Source organism: Carcharodon carcharias, chromosome 18, assembly GCF_017639515.1.
Source record: "Carcharodon carcharias isolate sCarCar2 chromosome 18, sCarCar2.pri, whole genome shotgun sequence".
In the NCBI taxonomy this organism is placed as follows: Eukaryota; Metazoa; Chordata; class Chondrichthyes; order Lamniformes; family Lamnidae; genus Carcharodon; species Carcharodon carcharias.
The window spans coordinates 5,088,429-5,110,070 of record NC_054484.1 but is presented as its reverse complement, the minus strand read 5'-3'; the positions used below and the strand labels follow the sequence as shown (position 1 = coordinate 5,110,070).

Here is a 21,642-nt window from a genome sequence, read left to right as displayed (position 1 = left end):
CCACTTTCCCAAAGGGCCAGGGGTTGCCCCATGATCACAGTCACATTCTGGAAAGAACAGGAAGTAAAAGATGTTGGGGGTGGGGGGTGGGGGGGAGTTTCGAGATTCCTGTAAACTCAGCCCTCTATATTTTTAGCACTGTTATTAATCAATCACAGGATCACAGGAGTGGTTCACAAGTAACAGGAAGTGCTCACAAGAAGAGGCATCTGGGATATTTACCTTTATTAGCCGAGACACAGGGGCGGGATTTTCCCGTCAGTGAGCAGGGGGCGGGGCCTGCTCGTCAATGCGTAAAATGACGCAGGATGATGTCAGGGGGAACTCCTAATGTCATCCCGCCCCATTTAAATTTACAGGAAGGTGGGGGCGCAGCAAAATCAGCTGTGGGCCCACCGACCTGTCAATGGCCAATTGAGGCCATTGACAGGGTCAATTAAGTAATTACTGGACCTGCCCGTCCACCCTTAAGGTTGGCAGCTCGGCCACGAGCCCCGACGGGAAATAGAGAAAACAGGAACCCTCATCCAGCGGCGGGATGAGGTTTCATGTAGCTTTTCAGAAATTTTATTCAAGTTTTTTTAAAAAGTTGTGGACATGTCCCAACTCATGAGACATTGTTACATGAGGGGACATGTCAGGGAATTTTTTTTTTCTATTTTAATATTGTTGACAGTAGAGGCGATCTCCCTGAGACTGCACTTAGCCTCAGGAAGATGAGTGTGCTCTTTCATGTGTGTGCGCAAAGGAGCACACTCTCGGCTGAGGGAACCCCCCCAGCTCGCACAGGAAGTGCATTGCGCTTCCATGCGGACATCACATGGGGCGGGCCTTAATTGGCCCACCCATGTAAAATGGTGGCCTCCCCCGATTGGGTGGGGGGGGAGGTGATCGGAGGCGAGCCTCCACACACCCACACTTTAACTTCACCCCCAATGGGGGGAAAATCCTGCTCATAGAATACAAGAGCAGGGAGGTTATGCTGGAACTATATAAAACGCTGGTTAGGCCACAGCTGGAGTAGTGTGCAGTCCTGGTCACCACATTTTAGGAAGGATGTGATTGCACTGGAGGGGGTGCAGAGGAGATTTACCAGGATGTTGCCTGGGCTGGAGGGTCTGAGCTATGAGGAAAGATTAGATAGGCTGGGGCTGTTTTCCTTGGAGCAGCGAAGGTTGACAGGGCACCTGAGAGAGGCAGGCAGATAAGATTATGGAGCATAGATAGGGTGGATAGGAAGGCACTTTTTCCATTAGTAGAGGGACCAATAACCAGGGGGTATAGATTTAAAGTAAGAGGTGGAAGGCTAAGGGAGGAGTTGAAGAGACATTTTTTCACCCAGAGGGTGGTGGGAATCTGGAACTCACTGCCTGAAAGGCTGGTTGAGTCAGAAACTCTGATAACATTTAAGAAGTATTTAGATATTCACTTGCGTTGCCATAGCCTCCAGGGCTATGGGTCAAGTGTTGAAAAATGGGATTAGTGTAGTCAGATCTTTGTTGACTGGTGTGGACAAGATGGGCCGAATAGCCTCCTTCTGTGCTGTAAACATATTTGAGTTTATAAAAGATTATTTAACACACATGACTGACCTTCCGTAATACACCTGTCACTGCTGTTATATGCTGTACAACTTAAAGACGATTATTGTTTCACGATTACATTATGTTGTGACATCCTTGCTTAGTATTGTACAAAGAGGTGCTTCACATAACTCTAATACAACAAAAAGGAAAATAAGGGGGAATGGGTGGAGTCAACAAAATAAATAATCTGTCCATTCACTCAAGGGGCTAAAAGATAAAAAAAGAAGAGAGGACACAGCCGTTTATGTTTTGCTGCAGTGATCCCTTTCTTGGTGTTTTGCAACATCACTGGAATTAATCTATAATATGTAGTAGATACAGAGTAAAGCTCCCTCTACACTGTCCCCATCAAACACTCCCAGGACAGGTACAGCATGTGGTTAGATATAGAGTAAAGCTCCCTCTACACTGTCCCCATCAAACACTCCCAGGACAGGTACAGCACGGGGTTACATACAGAGTAAAGCTCCCTCTACACTGTCCCCATCAAATACTCCTCAGAACAGGTACAGCTCGGGGTTAGATACAGAGTAAAGCCCCCTCTACACCGTCCCCATCAAACACTCCCAGGACAGGTACAGCACGGGGTTAGATACAGAGTAAAGCTCCCTCTACACTGTCCCCATCAAACACTCCCAGGACAGGTACAGCACGGGGTTAGATACAGAGTAAAGCTCCCTCTACACCGTCCCCATCAAACACTCCCAGGGCAGGTAGGGAAAAGGTTAAGCTCAAGATGTACATTTGCCAATAATGCACTTAACCTGAACCTTTAATCCTTAAAATCAACATATTATATTGTGACTTTTCCTTTTCCATTGTCCCTAGCTCAGGCACCTGAACATGATGAATTACTCTGGAAATTAATTCCTGGGGCCTTTGTAACTTACAGTGTTTGTGTGGAGATATCTTTTGTTCAGGAATTCAATGGAAGGTAGTTTACCCTGCAATGTAGTGGGGGTGTAGAAGCTGAAAGATGCATGGAGACGACAGAGGACTCGCTCCTGATGCAGCCTGTCAAAGAAGAGAGCAGTGGGCATCATGTGTTAGATATAGGGTGACATTTTGCATTCTGGATTCTTAGTCCGGGGGCAGGTGGGAACGTTGGCATGTTTCCCAGAATATGTGCAATGTTCTGCTGTTCAGTTCATTAGTTAGGCATCCGCATGGAGCTCGGTGAATCTCATAGCAGGGAGGACAGGAAGCCACCCGCACCGCCATTTAATCATGGGGTGTGAGGTCCTAGCGCCATATTTAAACAGCACCTGGACAGCCATTCACTCACTGCCTGCCAAGAGCTCCACGTTACTCCTATAGAGTCTTTGTGACCATAGCTCCTACTGGAGTGACTGGCAGATGTGAGCAACGACATCTGGGGACATTAGAGAGCACCTCTGGCATTGCCATTCACTCATCTCTAGATAAGAGCACTGCCGGCATTACACATGTGGTCGGGCCCTTGTTCGCTGTTGTCATATTCCATGTTCGCCAACCTCTTGACCCCACTGCCTCTTGCAGCTCAGGTCCTTGCTCCTCCTTGTCCTGCACCAACCTGTGATGGACACTTCTTCTCCTCATCTGGATGAGAGCCATTACTGCATCATCGACACATCAGTGGATGTGTGAATGAATTGAGCATGTCCTTTACAGGTTTCCGTCCATCTCAAAGCCAGCAGGGAAGTGCTAAGCCATTCACCCGGCCTCTGTCTAGATATGGCATTCCCACCCCATCCCTTCCAGGTAAAGGACATCCTGGAGGACCAGAGATGGATGTCCCTCCTGTTCAGACATGACTATGTATAGAGACATGGCTCTCATCACCCTGGACAAAGAGCAACATGCAAGAAACCCCCCTCTAACACTATTCCACTTGACTCCACTACCCTCAAGACTCTATAGATCAGGCTTGTCCAACCTTTTTGCATCGGGGCAAGGGGGCTCATTTCCATTTGTTCCTCACTCTAGGGGCCACTGAGCAGATCTCAGAAAGATTCATGAATTAGTGAGCCTATCGGCAGCAAACACGGAGGACTAAAGGCCTGTGACTGGAGGAGCAGAATCTTCAACTTCACTTATCTGTCTTACCAGAATTTTGAACAGAGCTCTGGGGGCTACCTAGAATGACTTCGGGGGCCACAACTTGGCCCATGAGCCATGGGTTGGACAAACCTGCGATAGAGAGACCACTCTCTTGGCAGCATGGAAAGACATTGTCAGCCATGACCATTCACACGGGAGAATGGAGGATTGGAATTACGAGTTGGCTGCCCTCCACCAGCCATAGCCCTTGGAGGCATCCACCTCCCTCCCTCCCCTCATCCCTGCCTCTGACTGCACCTGATGGCAAATGGCACAGAATGAACGGCAGCTGCACACCTTGCTGGGATCTTGATTTTATGAGACCCATGAGTTGGGAACAAACATGCTGCTGTGCAGGTTTCACCATAGAGGGGAGAACTGAGTGTCTTTGACATCTAGTTGCCTCATAATTATTAAGGTGTCCCTTCAGTTGGCCACTTGTGCTGACCTTGAACTCCACCCACCTGAAAAAACCCTCCTCCCACGTCGAGGGATCTGACTGACTCACTGCATGATCAAGGCCTGATTTGAAAAATGGTGCGCGTCACCTTCTAGTCTTGGTCCACCATCTTCTAACCTCCGCCGTCACCTACCAACTTACCCCCATCACCTTTGACCCACCGAATATCACCATCCCTCACCCCTCTGCCACCCTTGAATCTTCCTCTGCCATTACCCTGGACCCCATGGCCATCCACCTCCACATGACTCCCCTTCCCTCAGAGCTGACACCAGTTACCGTCCCCATGCCCACCCTGACCCTGCCCCCTCCCGTTATCTGAACCAGCTGCCTAATCTCTTTCCGTGACCTGCCCCAATGAGGCAAATTCCCCTCTAAGTCACTCACCATCCTCGCCTCCTTCTGCACTGTAACTATTCTTTGATTCTATGGTTCTTAAGGACTCTTTACATGTGCTACAGATAGTACAAAAATCGTAGCATCAGCCTTTGCACTTGAAGACTTGTGAAAGGTAGTGCTATGGAGTGCTGTTAACAAAACAGATTGTTACTATTAAGAACAATGAGTTTTCATCTTAGATAGAATGAGGATGAGAGCTGCTGGCCCAGATTTTATCAATCCAAAGGTCCTTAAGGAAATAAAACAGGTGCGTTAATAGCTCACTGAAGTTGGGAATTTTCCATCAGACGGGGAGAATATTAATATTAACACTAATACTAAGGACCCAACACCATCCCTGTGGGATATCCTAGTGATTATTCTTCACACACATCCAAAATTGCTGAAAAAAGGTACATACTGTAAAAACCTTTCATCTTGCAACTCATAAGGGCAGATGCAAGAATAACAAATTTCAGAGGGAGCAACAATTTATAACCGCACGAGAAAAGTGTGCTGATTGGCTGACATGGCAACTCTGATCTGCCATGGAGAATGCACCAGGCAACTATTATCCCCTGTGCTTTTGTTTAATTTAAAACAGGCGCAATGCCTGGACACGTTGCTTTTGCCTGTAGAGGTCAGTTCCCTGCGTGTGGGTACATGTATCTTCTAGCAAGCATTAAGTGAGTTCTGCTGTCAAGAGGAACATGTCCAGGCATTGCTTTTTTTGAATTAAACAAAAGCATAGGGGATAATAGTTCCCGAGTCCATTCCCAACAGCAACGCCTCGACCAGAGACAACTTTCAACCAATCTGCACCCTTTCCTCATGCAGTATAAATTGTTGCTCCCTTTGAGATTTGGTATTCTTGCGTCTTGACAAGTGCAAGAAGAAAATCTTCAACAGCGTCTCTCTTTTTCAGCAATACTCAAGTTCTGTGCTACCAAGCAACTATTTAGATCTAAAATTAGTGGAGAAGTAAAAAAGGTTTCGAGCTGTTGATTAATGATCTCAGTCTCTAAATTCCCCGGCAAATGCATTCACTGTGATTTGGATAAATTTGAAGTGTTTTGTAATGTTTCTGTGCGATTGTGTCAAGGATGAACTTTAAGTGGATTGAAGCAGTGAATGATAATGGCGCATTAAGTCCAGTTCTGCATCCTTTATGCGCAGTGATTACTAATTGAACCTGAAATTACCAGAACTGTTGTTTGTTTTTTGAAGCAATTCTGGAATTCAGATGTTATCACTGTGAACAATAAACACCTTGTCCAATAAGCACCTTGTCCAATTCCATTTCCATCACTTATCTCGTCCCTGCCTCTGAATACAATTATTTATTTTGCAGGGTTTTAACTGTGTACAACATAAGGAAGGGTTCTGAAGCAGATCATCCCTTTTCTACTGCTGTAATCTGGCCCTTTGAACCCATGTGCTGCAGTAAGAGTTTCACTTTGCTCCGGTTGAGTAGAAAAAGTGTGGCCAGGATTGAACAAACATACACCTGTTTATTGGAAGTTATGTTGCCCAGATTGGCAAGGGACAATGTAGAGGGAACTTTACTCTGTATCTAACCCCGTGCTGTACCTGTCCTGGGAGTGTTTGATGGGGACGGTGTAGAGGGAGCTTTACTCTGTATCTAACCCCGTGCTGTACCTGTCCTGGGAGTGTTTGATGGGGACAGTGTAGAGGGAGATTTACTCTGTATCTAACCCCGTGCTGTACCTGTCCTGGGAGTGTTTGATGGGGACAGTGTAGAGGGAGCTTTACTCTGTATCCAACCCTGTGCTGTACTTGTCCTGGGAGTGTTTGATGGGGACGGTGTAGAGGGAGCTTTACTCTGTATCTAACCCCGTGCTGTACCTGTCCTGGGAGTGTTTGATGGGGACAGTGTAGAGGGAGCTTTACTCTGTATCTAACCCCGTGCTGTACCTGTCCTGGGAGTGTTTGATGGGGACAGTGTAGAGGGAGATTTACTCTGTATCTAACCCCGTGCTGTACCTGTCCTGGGAGTGTTTGATGGGGACAGTGTAGAGGGAGATTTACTCTGTATCTAACCCCGTGCTGTACCTGTCCTGGGAGTGTTTGATGGGGATGGTGTAGAGAGAGCTTTACGCTGTATCTAACCCCGTGCTGTACCTGTCCTGGGAGTGTTTGATGGGGACAGTGTAGAGGGAGATTTACTCTGTATCTAACCCTGTGCTGTACCTGTCCTGGGAGTGTTTGATTGGGACAGTGCAGAGGGAGCTTTACTCTGTATCTAACCCCGTGCTGTACCTGTCCTGGGAGTGTTTGATGGGGACAGTGTAGAGGGAGCTTTACTCTGTATGTAACCCCGTGCTGTACCTGTCCTGGGAGTGTTTGATGGAGTCAGTGTAGAGGGAGCTTTACTCTGTATCTAACCCCGTGCTGTACCTGTCCTGGGAGTGTTTGATGGGGCCAGTGTAGAGAGAGCTTTACTCTGTATCTAACCCCGTGCTGTACCTGTCCTGGGAGTGTTTGATGGGGCCAGTGTAGAGAGAGCTTTACTCTGTATCTAACCCCGTGCTGTACCTGTCCTGGGAGTGTTTGATGGGGACAGTGTAGAGGGAGCTTTACTCTGTATCTAACCCCGTGCTGTACCTGCCCTGGGAGTGTTTGATGGGGACAGTGTAGAGGGAGATTTACTCTGTATCTAACCCCGTGCTGTACCTGTCCTGGGAGTGTTTGATGGGGCCAGTGTAGAGAGAGCTTTACTCTGTATCTAACCCCGTGCTGTACCTGTCCTGGGAGTGTTTGATGGGGACGGTGTAGAGGGAGCTTTACTCTGTCCGGGGTTTTCCATGCTGACTGGCGACCGGAATGTTTGGTGATGTGAGCAGACAATAGGCGCGATCTGTTTCATGATGCTATGAAACCAGTTTGCGGTTGTCCACTCAGTCCACCAATTGTGGTCCACATTCTCCACCATCGGATGTTGAGAACCTCATTGTAATGCAACAGCATTTCCTTATTAGGCCTGCCTGCCAGATTTGTCACCCTCCCCACCTTTGCAGGATCGTCCACCCACGTCAGCGGGTAAACAAGCCACCGTGTTTCACAACAGCGCAGAAGCGATGTGCACTTGGTGAACTGAACTTCACTCGGGACTTCAAGGTTTGTTTGCCTACCTCACTTCAGTCAGCATTTGCAGTTATCAGTGCCAGGCTTCACAGGCAGCACCACATCACTGTTAGGGAGGCTCACGGGCAGGTCGCTACCTACCAGACCAGCCATATGTGGGCGGCTTTTCAATGGCTGCAGGGATAGGACTTGCTTGGAGAAGAGGGAGAAGTGGCCTCAGGCAAGGGAAGAGGCTGCAGGGCGAGGTCTGTACTGGGGAAGGAGGCTATCCCGGGGTGTTTGTGGGGAGACATGCTGATCTGTGCAAGTGACCTCAAGAGGGTGAGGGCTGAGGAGGCAGCCTCCAGAGGAGATGAGACTAGATAGACGTGTGAGAATGGGTGGTGATGTCCCTTGAGCTGGCAGTGAGTGAGATGCCAAAGAATGTGTGATGGGTTTGAGTGTGTGAGTTTAGAGCGCTGAGATGGTCGACTTACCCCTGGCTGCACAGATGAGATCATTCATCCTCTACCTGCATTGGATGGCCAACCTCTCCTGTGCAGCATTGACACTGACCACCACTGCCATCACCTACCAAGCCAGAGCAATAATGTAGCTGCCCCTCCTGTGGCCAGAGCGGGGATACAGGACATCACAGCGGCTCCCACAGCATCCAAAAGGCACTCGAGGGCTGCAGTCTCCTTGTCTTTCGGGGCCCTGTCTTCTTTACTGCAGTCCTGGACTGGAAGCATTGAACGCGGCTGTACTTTAAATGCGGTGCCTGGCGTGATGAAGCGGTGAGGTGACAGTGTGGAAGGTGAATCCGAGCCTGCCCGCCATGGAAACGCTGTGTATCCCGGGAACGCATAAATAATGTGGTGGGTTTGGGATGATACAGCGTGAAAAGCTGCCGTCGTGGCCGGTCGCTAAAGTGTCATTTTACCGGCCCGATACCGCACTTAGTGCAAATCTGGGACAATTCTGCCCCCTGTACCTAACCCAGTGCTACATTCTCAGTGATGTTCTTGAGTACTCACAGTACGTGGATGATATGTTGAAACACAGAACACATTTAGCCTCATGAGTCAAAATTTTGCAGAGTAAGACTGTATTTATACATTTAAAGAGTATTTTCCCACAGATTTTAGAGCAGTATATGATTATTGATGATAATCAAGGGACAGCTCAGCCTGTATACTGGGCAAAACCATTTGTTTTATTCATCTAGGAATTGTGTAGTCAGATAAGGTAAAATATGATATGGAAAAACTCCATATTTAAATGAATTTTCTCAGCATTTGTAGTCTAGCAGTCATAAGGTTTATTCAAAAGGTTTTTCTTCCTGTGTGGTTTAGGTTTATGGATTTAGATTCATGTTGTAAGTTAGGGACCCATAGAAAAATGTTTGCCTAATGTAAAATAGTGTCCAAGGTAGAGAGATGTGGTGTTTGTGCTGTTAACACATTCCATATCACATTCTGCAGCCTGCTGCTCAACAGTCACCATACAAACATCCAGAGGCCTATCTCAGAGTAGCAGCTCTGTCATGATGCCAGTTGAAAGAAGTGATTTCAGGCCCATAGTTTCTCTTGATTAGTTTGTGATGTACTGAGGGAAGTACATGCAGGAATATCTCTGCCCTGTAGCTTGCCAAAGATGAATAGATCCAGAACTTCAGTAGAAACAACAAAGCCTTCTTCATAAGATCTTAATGCTGCAATCATTAGGCCTAATGAGGACAGCAATCTTTGTATTGGTGAACAGATCTTTCCAGAATTTTCCATATATTCTCCTACTTGGAAGACTGTGATATGTTGCTTGCTGGAAATCATTGAGTGGTTTGGATTCCATGATGTCAATGCTGCATGTTGCTGGTGTTGGCCCATGATACATGTTTGCTGTAAACCTTGGATTAACAGAGTGGGTTGGAGTTCTCGTGGACATGCATTAATGGCATTACTGGCTTTGAAGCCACTGAGTGCTTGTCCTGACATTGGCAGAGTAACAAGGGGGCATTCATGGTGAGTCTGTGGGAGGTGTTTGGCTGTTTAAAGACACTCCTTAAAGGCTACCTCTTGATCACCTGTCTAGTGTCTCCTTCTTTGACTCGGTGTGAACTATCTTGGGATATTTTATTACAGCAGAAGAGCTAAATAAATGCAGGTTATTTTAATCAAATCAAAATGGCAATAGCTAGATGTGGCCCAATGAATCAGGATCTCCCAAGCAGGATTTAATTGGAAAGTAAAGCTGTAACTACCTGTTACTGGGTAGTTGTTAAACTAACAACAGTCTTTTCACGATCTCCCTCTTCCCCAGTGTGTTCTCTTAAAAATAATGTTAGCGAGCTGCTTTTTCACCGGTGAGTGCTCCACTGACACCTACCGGTAACTCTTTGAATGTGCTTGAGCCACCACTGCTCAGCTATCTTTGCTGCTTCATCTTGCACAGTTCAGGAGAACAGTGTACACACCAGGATTCTGGAAATATCTGTTCATCAATGCAAAGATCGCTTGATATAAAAAGCAGCCCTGCTGCCTCACCTCACCAAGAGAACACCCTGGCCCATACTCAGCACTGCCTGAGAAATACACCTCTACCAACATTTTAATACAATGTCTTGTCACCTCAGATAGAATTTTTTCAGCCAAAAGCACTCTAAGATTTTGATTCAAGCAATTGAGGAGGTGTAATGTCATGTGAATGATTGTATGTGAGGTATTAAAGTCCTTTTTTTAAATCACTTTCTCTCTGTTTTTGACTGACAGGCAGTCAGGCACAGTCTCCACTGACCCAGAATGTGACAGCGGTTGAAGGAGGAACTGCAACATTGACCTGCAAGGTGGACCAAAATGACAACACCTCCCTCCAGTGGTCAAATCCAGCTCAGCAGACCCTTTATTTTGATGATAAGAAAGGTAATGGTTGTGATGCTCGGGGTAGATCTGCTGTGTTTTGCTCCCCTTCTCACTGCAGCCGTGATTGTAAAGCTCATGGTGAGCTTTAAATGTGAGTAAGTTTAGGACACACCAGAGTATATAGAATTTGTCTACTTTTCTGGAACCATTTAAAATGGACTTCATTTGGCCCATGTAGGCAATTAAACATGCCTAGTATCACAGTTAGCACAGGGTTAGGGTGGATGAAAATTATAATAGAGGTGAAAAGTGTTGTTGATGGGTTGGTGTTTAAGAATATGAGAACATCAACGGGCTGGCCTAGAAAGCCAACCCACCTTCACCCCTCAATCCCCACCTACATATATACTCCCCATATCCCTCAATCTTCACCACTCGCCTTCACCCCATATCCCTCAATCCCCATCTACCCACCTTTACCCCTCAATCCCCACCTACATATACCCTCCCCATATCCCTCAATCTTCACCACTCGCCTTCACCCCATACCCCTCAATCCCCATCTACCCACCTTCACTCCATATCCCTCAATCTTCACCACTTTCCTTCATCCCATATCCCTCAATCCCCACCTACACACCTTCACCCCTCAATCCCCACCTACATATATACTCCTCATATCCGTCAATCTTCACCACTCGCCTTCACCCCATAGCCCTCAATCCCCATCTACCCACCTTCACTCCATATCCTTCAATCTTCACCACTCGCCTTCACCCCATATCCCTCAATCCCCACCTACACACCTTCACCCCATATCCCTCAATCCCCACCTACACCTTCACCCCATATCCCTCAATCCCCACCTACACACCTTCACCCCATATCCCTCAATCCCCACCTACACACCTTCACCCCATATCCCTCAATCCCCACCTTCACACCTTCACCCCATATCCCTCAATCCCCACCTACACACCTTCACCCCATATCCCTCAATCCCCACCTACACACCTTCTCCCCATATCCCTCAATCCCCACCTACACACCTTCTCCCGTTATCCTTCAATCTCATCGACCCGCCTACCTGCCAGTTCCCCCAAACTCACTGAGCTGTCCTCTCACATATCTTAGTTCCTTCGCTCTTCTTGGATATGGACATCACAGGCAAGACGACATTCTGTTACCCTGAGGAGGTGTGGTTCTTCTTGAACTGCTGCAATCTTTAGTATTTTGATTTATCTCAATGAATCTCCATTGAACCCACTTATACTGTCTTCTCCATTAACTGTCCAAGTCACTTGCTCTACAACCTCAATTCATTCATAATGATCCATGACTACCCCACTCACTTCTAACTCCCTGAATTTTGAATCTTTCACCACAATGACCACCTTTCCTGGATGAACTTTGTTGGTTCCCCTTCATAACCTTGAGAACTCCCATTACTGAGCCATCTCAAGCCTCCAGGTTTTGAAATGAACAAGAATTTGGTATGTTAATTGCTTGGTTATACTGGGAGCAGATTGAAGATGGTGTCATCTGCAAGCTCGCTAAAGCTTTCATGAGTTACTTTTCTCCAGCGAGGACAACATTTCTGGAAATTATCCTGCTTTTTCTTGTTTTAGTTGAGATTTCTGTAACAGGTTTAGGTTCCTGTCAAATACACAAAACCTTTTGCTAACAAGGCAGCTAAATGAAACTGAGCCATGATGGAACAGGCTTGAGGGGCTGTATGGCTGCCTCCTGTTCCTTTGTACTGTATACTTGCAATTTCATATAGATAATAGCAAAAGACTTGAAGGATGTTGCTGGACAAGACAGAGTCAAAGTTTCTGGATGATTTCTGTTAATTCTGCAAGTTTTATATCCTGCGTGTACAGAATCGATCCCTTGAACATAGCTATGTCAGACTATTTTTTTACTTTCTAAGCTATTTTTGTTTATAGTCTAAACAGAGTATTAAAATCTGAACGTGTGTCAGACAGAGAATAACGTCTCGTGCAAGGCACATTGCGAACCTGATAATCCAATTTTCCTCCAAAGTTCTCCCTTCTGAAAGGAGCACCTTTTGAGAAATGCGCAACCTTGGTGTTGTGTTTGACCTTGAGATGAGCTTCCAGCCACATATTGGCAGCATCGCTAATACCGCATATTCTCACCTCAGAAACATCATCCAATTCCACCCTTTCCTCAACTTGTATACTCTTTCATGTGTTTGTTATTTCTGGACTTGACTATTTCAAAGCACTCCTGGCTGGGCTCGTTTTCTCCACCCTCCATGAACCCGAAGGCATCCAAATCTGCTATGTTCTATCTCAGACCAAGTCCTATTCACAAATCTTGCTGACCTCCTTTGGCTCCCTATGCTGTAATGCCTCAATGTTAAAATTCTCATCCTTGTTTTCAAATCCCTCTATAACTTTGCCCTTCCTCATCTCTGTAATGCTGTCAAGCCCCACAATCCTCTGTGACATCTGTGCTCCTCCAATTCTGGCCACTTCTGTATCCCTGATTTTAATCACTCTATCAGACACAGATATAGCTGCATAATTTAAGGAGGAGATTTGTCTAAGAGGTAACAGGCTGCAGATAATTCCTTCTCAACTCTCAATCATTTTCAACTCAGTTGCCCAAACCTTCTTCCACCAAAACTTGTTCTGGTGGTACTCTGCTTGCTTGGCTCAACTCTTGCCACACTGACCCTTCACCTAAATTGACTCCTCACTCTAAACTGACCCTTAACTTGACCCCTCATCCTCAAAATGATACCTCACCCCAATCTATTTGCCTAAACTGATCCCTCACCCCAACTGACCTCTCACCCAAACTGACCTCTCACTCCAAACGAATCTATCTGACCCCTCACCCCAAATTGACTCTGGACCCAAAATATCCCATCACCCCAAATCCATCTATCATTCACAAACTGACTCCCCATCCAAAACTGACCCCTGACCCCGAACTGAAAACTCACCCCAAACTTACTCTTCACTCACCCTTCATTCTAACCCAGTTTCTCACTCCCAACCTGACCTTTCATCCCAAATTGACCCTGAACTCCAAACTGGAATTACATAGCACAGGAGGAGGCCATTTATCTCATTGTGCCTGTGCTGACTCTTTGAAAGAGCTTTCCAATTAATCTCATGCCCCTTCTCTTTCCCCATAGCCCTGCAAATTATTTTTCATTTCAAGTATTTATCCATTTCCCTTTTGAAACTCTGCTTCTATCACCCTTTCAGGCAGCACATCCCAGACCCAAACAACTCTCTGTGTAAAAAAATTCTCCTCATCTCCCCCTCTTTTTTTTTGCCAATTCTCTTCAATCTGTTTCCCTCTGACCCTCTGGTTACTGACCCTCCTGTCAGTGGAAATAATTCCTCCCTACCCACTCTATCAAAAACCCTCACCATTTTGATCACCTGGTTGAAGGGTCAGTTACTGTCTGCAGTGAGAAGGAGGAACAGCATTGAGCTTGGCAGATGAGCTGGGGCATTAATCTGCTGGTGTTTTCCTCTCCAATTGATCAGCGAGTGTTGATTATACATAAGGACGCTTTGTCAAATGAGCAGAGTTTCCCCATTAATAACAGCACAGTGTACTGAACGTCTCGTGGAAACTCTGCTACTGAGATGTTGAAGAGAAAAGAACAGGGTCGTTAAAGTAAGTGAAAGAAAGCCTGAAGGGCTGGTACTTGGTGGGAAAGTGTGAAACTGTGCTGTTCAAACAGAATGAAATGTACTGGGCTATTGAAGTCGCCTAGGCTAAGTGTGAAACTCTTCCAGTTTGTTGGTTCCAAGCTGTTTGATGAAAAGACTGCTTTGGACAGTTAATACAATGTGGTGATCAGTTGAAGAATGGGTTGCTGGGAATTGCATAGAATTGCTCCTTTGAGCACAGCTGTGGGGGAATTTCTGGGAGATTTACAAGCGCAGAGTCTCATTGCTCAGTCAGAAGGCAATCCAGGCCACTTCTCAACATGCACCTCGCATACCAAGCCGGCTCTCAGTCATTGTGTGAATTCCGGGGGCCTCGCCATTTCTCCAGGATCCCTTCTAGATCCATTTCAACATAAAGTTTTATCACTCAGACAAATCAGACAGAAAATAGGAAATGCACCAAGCATGACACTAGCGTTAACAACAGGAGAAAGAATGGATTGCAACTGCACTAGGCTGGCAACAGGATGGTTTCTCACTCACTGCAATGTCACATAAAGGTTACTGTGTTGTCAGGAATTTTACTGCAGAGGTTTTATGGGCTGCGTATGTAATCAAGGTAAGATAAAGCTGCTGAAGAGGAATAAAGAAAAGAAACAACTTGCATTTCTATTGGATGCGAGGAGAGTGTGAAGCAGTGTGGCAGTAGCAGAGACAAGGATAGTTATATTCAGTGAAATGTAACCATCTCAGGAGAGCATTCTGCTGCATGCTGCAAATCCCCACCAATTTGAAAATTTCATGCTGCCATCTAACTCAATACTTCAATATTATGGATAAAATTGGCAAAGTTGATTATGCACCTTGTTCCCTGTGGTTCAAATTATAACCCACTGGGAATGTACCCTTGGCAGATGGTGTAAATACCCTCTTATTAACCCACTGGGTGGGGTGTTGTATGATGAGACCTTGAGACTTGTATGTTTCAAAATGAACCCTTTATTGTTAACATTCAACTATTTACAGATCCCAGGTTACTGTTATGCACGGTGCTGTTATCTCCATTCAGGCTGGTTCCAGAGTGTTATTTCTAGACTGTTCTCTCTGTCTATTACCATGTGACTCCATGCATGTGACTCTGGTGGCATAGTGGTATTGTCACTGGGCTGGTAATCCAGAGAGCCAGGGTAACACTCTCCCAGGTTCAAATCCCCCCACGGCAGATGGTGGAATTTGAATTCAATAACAACCTGGAAATAAAACTCTAATGATGACCATGAAATCATTGTCGCAAAAACCCATCTGCTTCACTGATGTCATCCTTACCTGGTTCTGGCCTATATGTGACTCCAGACACACAGCAATGTGGCTGACTCTTGAAATGGCTGAGCAAGCCATTCAGTTGTCTCAAACCACTACAAAGTCAATAAAAAGGAATGATGGACCATTCAGCATCAACCTAGGCCCTGGAAATGACAACGGCAATCACAGCCTGTCAACCCTGCAAAGTCCTCTTTACTAACATCTGGGGGCTGGTGCCAGAATTGGGAGAGCTGTCTCATAGAATAATCAAGAAACAGCCTGACATAGTCATCCTCATGGAATCATACCTTACAGATAATGTCCCAGACCCAACCATCACCATCCCTGAATATGTCCTGTCCACTGACAGGCCCAGCAAAGGTGGGGGCACAGTGGTATACAGTCAGGAGGGAGTTGCCCTGGGAGTCCTCAACATTGACTCCAGACCCCATAAAGTCTCATGGCATCAGGTCAAACATGGGCAAGGAAACCTCCTTCTCCTTACCACATACCACCCTCCCTCAGCTGCTGAATCAGTGCTCCTCCATGTTGAACACCACTTGGAGGAAGCACTGAGGGTGGCAAGGGTGCAGAATGTACTTCAATGTCCATCAGCAAGTGTGGCTTGGTAGCACCACTACTGGCCAAGTCCTAAAGGACACAGCTGCTAGACTGGGTCTGCGGCAGGTGGTGAGTGAGCCAACAAGTGGGAAAAACACACTTAACCTCATCCTCATCAACCTGCCTGTCACAGATGCATCTGTCCATGACAGTATCGGTAGGAGTGACCACCGCACAGTCATTGTGGAGATGAAGTCCCGCCTTCAGATTGAGGATACCCTCCATCGTGTTGTGTGGCACTACCACCGTGCTAAATGGGATAGATTTTGAACAGATCTAGCAACACAAGACAGGGCAACCATAAGGCTCTGTGGACCATCAGCAGCAGCAGGATTATACTCAACGGCAACCTGTAACGTCATGGCCCGGCATATCCCCCACTCTACCATTACCGCCAAGCCAAGGGATCAATACTGATTCAATGAAGAGTGCAGGAGGGCACGCCAGGAGCAGCACCAGGCATATCTGAAAATGAGGTGTCAGCCTGGTGAAGCTATAACATAGGACTACTTGCGTGCCAAACAGCATAATCAGCAAGTGATGGACAGGAATAAGTGATTCTGCAACCAATGGATCATATTTAAGTTCTGTAATCCTGCTATATCCAGTCATGAATGGTGGTGGACAATTAAAAGCTCACTGGAGGAGGAGGCTCCACAAATATCCCCATACTCAATGATGGAGGAGCCAAGCGCATCAGTGCAAAAAAATAAGGCTGAAGCATTCACAATAATCGTAGGCAGTCAGCAAGCACCTAATGGAGAGTGCGAGAATGGGACCCTGGGACAGACAGTCAGCAGCACTTAGGGGAGAGTGCGAGAGGAGGACCCTGGGATAGGCAGTCAGCAGCACCTAGAGGAGAGTGTGAGAGGAGGACCCTGGGACAGGCAGTCAGCAGCACCTAGAGGAGAGAGTGAGAGGAGGACCCTGGGACAGACAGTCAGCAACACCTAGAGGAGAGTGAGAGAGGAGGACCCTGGGACAGTCAGCAGCACCTAGAGGAGAGTGTGAGAGGAGGACCCTGGGACAGTCAGCAGCACCTAGAGGAGAGTGTGAGAGGAGGACCCTGGGACAGTCAGCAGCACCTAGAGGAGAGTGTGAGAGGAGGACCCTGGGACAGGCAGTCAGCAGCACCTAGAGGAGAGTGTGAGAGGAGGACCCTGGGACAGTCAGCAGCACCTAGAGGAGAGTGTGAGAGGAGGACCCTGGGACAGTCAGCAGCACCTAGAGGAGAGTGTGAGAGGAGGACCCTGGGACAGTCAGCAGCACCTAGAGGAGAGTGTGAGAGGAGGACCCTGGGACAGTCAGCAGCACCTAGAGGAGAGTGTGAGAGGAGGACCCTGGGACAGTCAGCAGCACCTAGAGGAGAGTGTGAGAGGAGGACCCTGTGACAGGCAGCAGCACCTAGAGGAGAGTGTGAGAGGAGGACCCTGGGACAGTCAGCAGCACCTAGAGGAGAGTGTGAGAGGAGGACCCTGGGACAGGCAGCAGCACCTAGAGGAGAGTGTGAGAGGAGGACCCTGGGACAGGCAGTCAGCAGCACCTAGAGGAGAGTGTGAGAGGAGGACCCTGGGACAGTCAGCAGCACCTAGAAGAGAGTGTGAGAGGAGGACCCTGGGACAGTCAGCAGCACCTAGAGGAGAGTGTGAGAGGAGGACCCTGGGACAGACAGTCAGCAGCACCTAGAGGACAGTGTGAGAGGAGGACCCTGGGACAGTCAGCAGCACCTAGAGGAGAGTGTGAGAGGAGGACCCTGGGACGGGCAGTCAGCAGCACCTAGAGGAGAGTGCGAGAGGAGGACCCTGGGACAGTCAGCAGCACCTAGAGGAGAGTGTGAGAGGAGGACCCTGGGACAGGCAGGCAGCAGCACCTAGAGGAGAGTGTGAGAGGAGGACCCTGGGACAGGCAGTCAGCAGCACCTAGAGGAGAGTGTGAGAGGAGGACCCTGGGACAGGCAGTCAGCAGCACCTAGAGGAGAGTGTGAGAGGAGGACCCTGGGACAGTCAGCAGCACCTAGAAGAGAGTGTGAGAGGAGGACCCTGGGACAGTCAGCAGCACCTAGAGGAGAGTGTGAGAGGAGGACCCTGGGACAGACAGTCAGCAGCACCTAGAGGACAGTGTGAGAGGAGGACCCTGGGACAGTCAGCAGCACCTAGAGGAGAGTGTGAGAGGAGGACCCTGGGACGGGCAGTCAGCAGCACCTAGAGGAGAGTGCGAGAGGAGGACCCTGGGACAGTCAGCAGCACCTAGAGGAGAGTGTGAGAGGAGGACCCTGGGACAGGCAGGCAGCAGCACCTAGAGGAGAGTGTGAGAGGAGGACCCTGGGACAGTCAGCAGCACCTAGAGGAGAGTGTGAGAGGAGGACCCTGGGACAGGCAGTCAGCAGCACCTAGAGGAGAGTGTGAGAGGAGGACCCTGGGACAGGCAGTCAGCAGCACCTAGAGGAGAGTGTGAGAGGAGGACCCTGGGACAGTCAGCAGCACCTAGAGGAGAGTGTGAGAGGAGGACACTGGGACAGTCAGCAGCACCTAGAGGAGAGAGTGAGAGGAGGATCCTGGGACAGGCAGTCAGCACCTAGAGGAGAGTGAGAGAGGAGGACCCTGGGACAGACAGTCAGCAGCACCTAGAGGAGAGTGTGAGAGGAGGACCCTGGGACAGTCAGTCAGCAGCACCTAGAGGAGAGTGTGAGAGGAGGACCCTGGGACAGGCAGTCAGCAGCACCTAGAGGAGAGAGTGAGAGGAGGACCCTGGGACAGGCAGCAGCACCTAGAGGAGAGTGTGAGAGGAGGACCCTGGGACAGGCAGTCAGCAGCACCTAGAGGAGAGAGTGAGAGGAGGACCCTGGGATAGGCAGCAGCACCTAGAAGAGAGTGTGAGAGGAGGACCCTGGGACAGGCAGCAGCACCTAGAGGAGAGTGTGAGAGGAGGACCCTGGGACAGTCAGCAGCACCTAGAGGAGAGTGTGAGAGGAGGACACTGGGACAGGCAGTCAGCAGCACCTAGAGGAGAGTGTGAGAGGAGGACCCTGGGACAGGCAGCAGCACCTAGAGGAGAGTGTGAGAGGAGGACCCTGGGACAGGCAGTCAGCAGCACCTAGAGGAGACGTGAGAGGAGGACCCTGGGACAGTCAGCAGCACCTAGAGGAGAGTGTGAGAGGAGGACCCTGGGACAGTCAGCAGCACCTAGAGGAGAGTGTGAGAGGAGGACCCTGGGACAGACAGTCAGCAGCACCTAGAGGAGAGTGTGAGAGGAGGACCCTGGAACAGTCAGCAGCACCTAGAGGACAGTGTGAGAGGAGGACCCTGGGACAGTCAGCAGCACCTAGAGGAGAGTGTGAGAGGAGGACCCTGGGACAGGCAGTCAGCAGCACCTAGAGGAGAGTGTGAGAGGAGGACCCTGGGACAGGCAGTCAGCAGCGCCTAGAGGAGAGAGTGAGAGGAGGACCCTGGGACAGACAGTCAGCAGCACCTAGAGGAGAGTGTGTGAGAGGAGGACCCTGGGACAGGCAGTCAGCAGCACCTAGAGGAGAGTGTGAGAGGAGGACCCTGGGACAGTCAGCAGCACCTAGAGGAGAGTGTGAGAGGAGGACCCTGGGACAGTCAGCAGCACCTAGAGGAGAGTGCGAGAGGAGGACCCTGGGACAGGCAGTCAGCAGCGCCTAGAGGAGAGAGTGAGAGGAGGACCCTGGGACAGTCAGCAGCACCTAGAGGAGAGTGTGAGAGGAGGACACTGGGACAGTCAGCAGCACCTAGAGGAGAGAGTGAGAGGAGGATCCTGGGACAGGCAGTCAGCACCTAGAGGAGAGTGAGAGAGGAGGACCCTGGGACAGACAGTCAGCAGCACCTAGAGGAGAGTGTGAGAGGAGGACCCTGGGACAGTCAGTCAGCCGCACCTAGAGGAGAGAGTGAGAGGAGGACCCTGGGACAGACAGTCAGCAGCACCTAGAGGAGAGTGTGAGAGGAGGATCCTGGGACAGTCAGCAGCACCTAGAGGAGAGTGTGAGAGGAGGACCCTGGGACAGTCAGCAGCACCTAGAGGAGAGTGTGAGAGGAGGACCCTGGGACAGGCAGTCAGCAGCACCTAGAGGAGAGTGTGAGAGGAGGACCCTGGGACAGGCAGTCAGCAGCACCTAGAGGAGAGTGTGAGAGGAGGACCCTGGGACAGTCAGCAGCACCTAGAGGAGAGTGTGAGAGGAGGACACTGGGACAGTCAGCAGCACCTAGAGGAGAGAGTGAGAGGAGGATCCTGGGACAGGCAGTCAGCACCTAGAGGAGAGTGAGAGAGGAGGACCCTGGGACAGACAGTCAGCAGCACCTAGAGGAGAGTGTGAGAGGAGGACCCTGGGACAGTCAGTCAGCAGCACCTAGAGGAGAGTGTGAGAGGAGGACCCTGGGACAGGCAGTCAGCAGCACCTAGAGGAGAGAGTGAGAGGAGGACCCTGGGACAAGCAGCAGCACCTAGAGGAGAGTGTGAGAGGAGGACCCTGGGACAGGCAGTCAGCAGCACCTAGAGGAGAGAGTGAGAGGAGGACCCTGGGACAGGCAGCAGCACCTAGAGGAGAGTGTGAGAGGAGGACCCTGGGACAGTCAGCAGCACCTAGAGGAGAGTGTGAGAGGAGGACACTGGGACAGGCAGTCAGCAGCACCTAGAGGAGAGTGTGAGAGGAGGACCCTGGTACAGTCAGCAGCACCTAGAGGAGAGTGTGAGAGGAGGACCCTGGGACAGGCAGTCAGCAGCACCTAGAGGAGAGAGTGAGAGGAGGACACTGGGACAGGCAGTCAGCAGCACCTAGAGGAGAGTGTGAGAGGAGGACCCTGGGACAGTCAGCAGCACCTAGAGGAGACGTGAGAGGAGGACCCTGGGACAGTCAGCAGCACCTAGAGGAGAGTGTGAGAGGAGGACCCTGGGACAGTCAGCAGCACCTAGAGGAGAGTGTGAGAGGAGGACCCTGGGACAGTCAGTCAGCAGCACCTAGAGGAGAGTGTGAGAGGAGGACCCTGGGACAGGCAGTCAGCAGCACCTAGAGGAGAGAGTGAGAGGAGGACCCTGGGACAGGCAGCAGCACCTAGAGGAGAGTGTGAGAGGAGGACCCTGGGACAGGCAGTCAGCAGCACCTAGAGGAGAGAGTGAGAGGAGGACCCTGGGATAGGCAGCAGCACCTAGAGGAGAGTGTGAGAGGAGGACCCTGGGACAGGCAGCAGCACCTAGAGGAGAGTGTGAGAGGAGGACCCTGGGACAGTCAGCAGCACCTAGAGGAGAGTGTGAGAGGAGGACACTGGGACAGGCAGTCAGCAGCACCTAGAGGAGAGTGTGAGTGGAGGACCCTGGGACAGTCAGCAGCACCTAGAGGAGAGTGTGAGAGGAGGACCCTGGGACAGGCAGTCAGCAGCACCTAGAGGAGAGAGTGAGAGGAGGACACTGGGACAGGCAGTCAGCAGCACCTAGAGGAGAGTGTGAGAGGAGGACCCTGGGACAGTCAGCAGCACCTAGAGGAGACGTGAGAGGAGGACCCTGGGACAGTCAGCAGCACCTAGAGGAGAGTGTGAGAGGAGGACCCTGGGACAGTCAGCAGCACCTAGAGGAGAGTGTGAGAGGAGGACCCTGGGACAGAC

At 49.5% G+C, this 21,642-nt stretch overlaps 1 protein-coding gene across 1 annotated transcript in view; it reads left to right on the top strand.

Annotated features, from left to right (window-relative positions):
• The first annotated feature begins 9,924 nt into the window (after window positions 1–9,924).
• Window positions 9,925–21,642, top strand: part of cadm2b (cell adhesion molecule 2b) — a 707,416-nt gene continuing 695,698 nt past the window's right edge. The window contains exons 1-2 of the mRNA XM_041211940.1: window positions 9,925–9,949; window positions 10,356–10,505. Coding sequence (XP_041067874.1) covers window positions 9,925–9,949; window positions 10,356–10,505 — 175 coding nt within the window. The remainder of the gene's footprint in view (window positions 9,950–10,355; window positions 10,506–21,642) is intronic.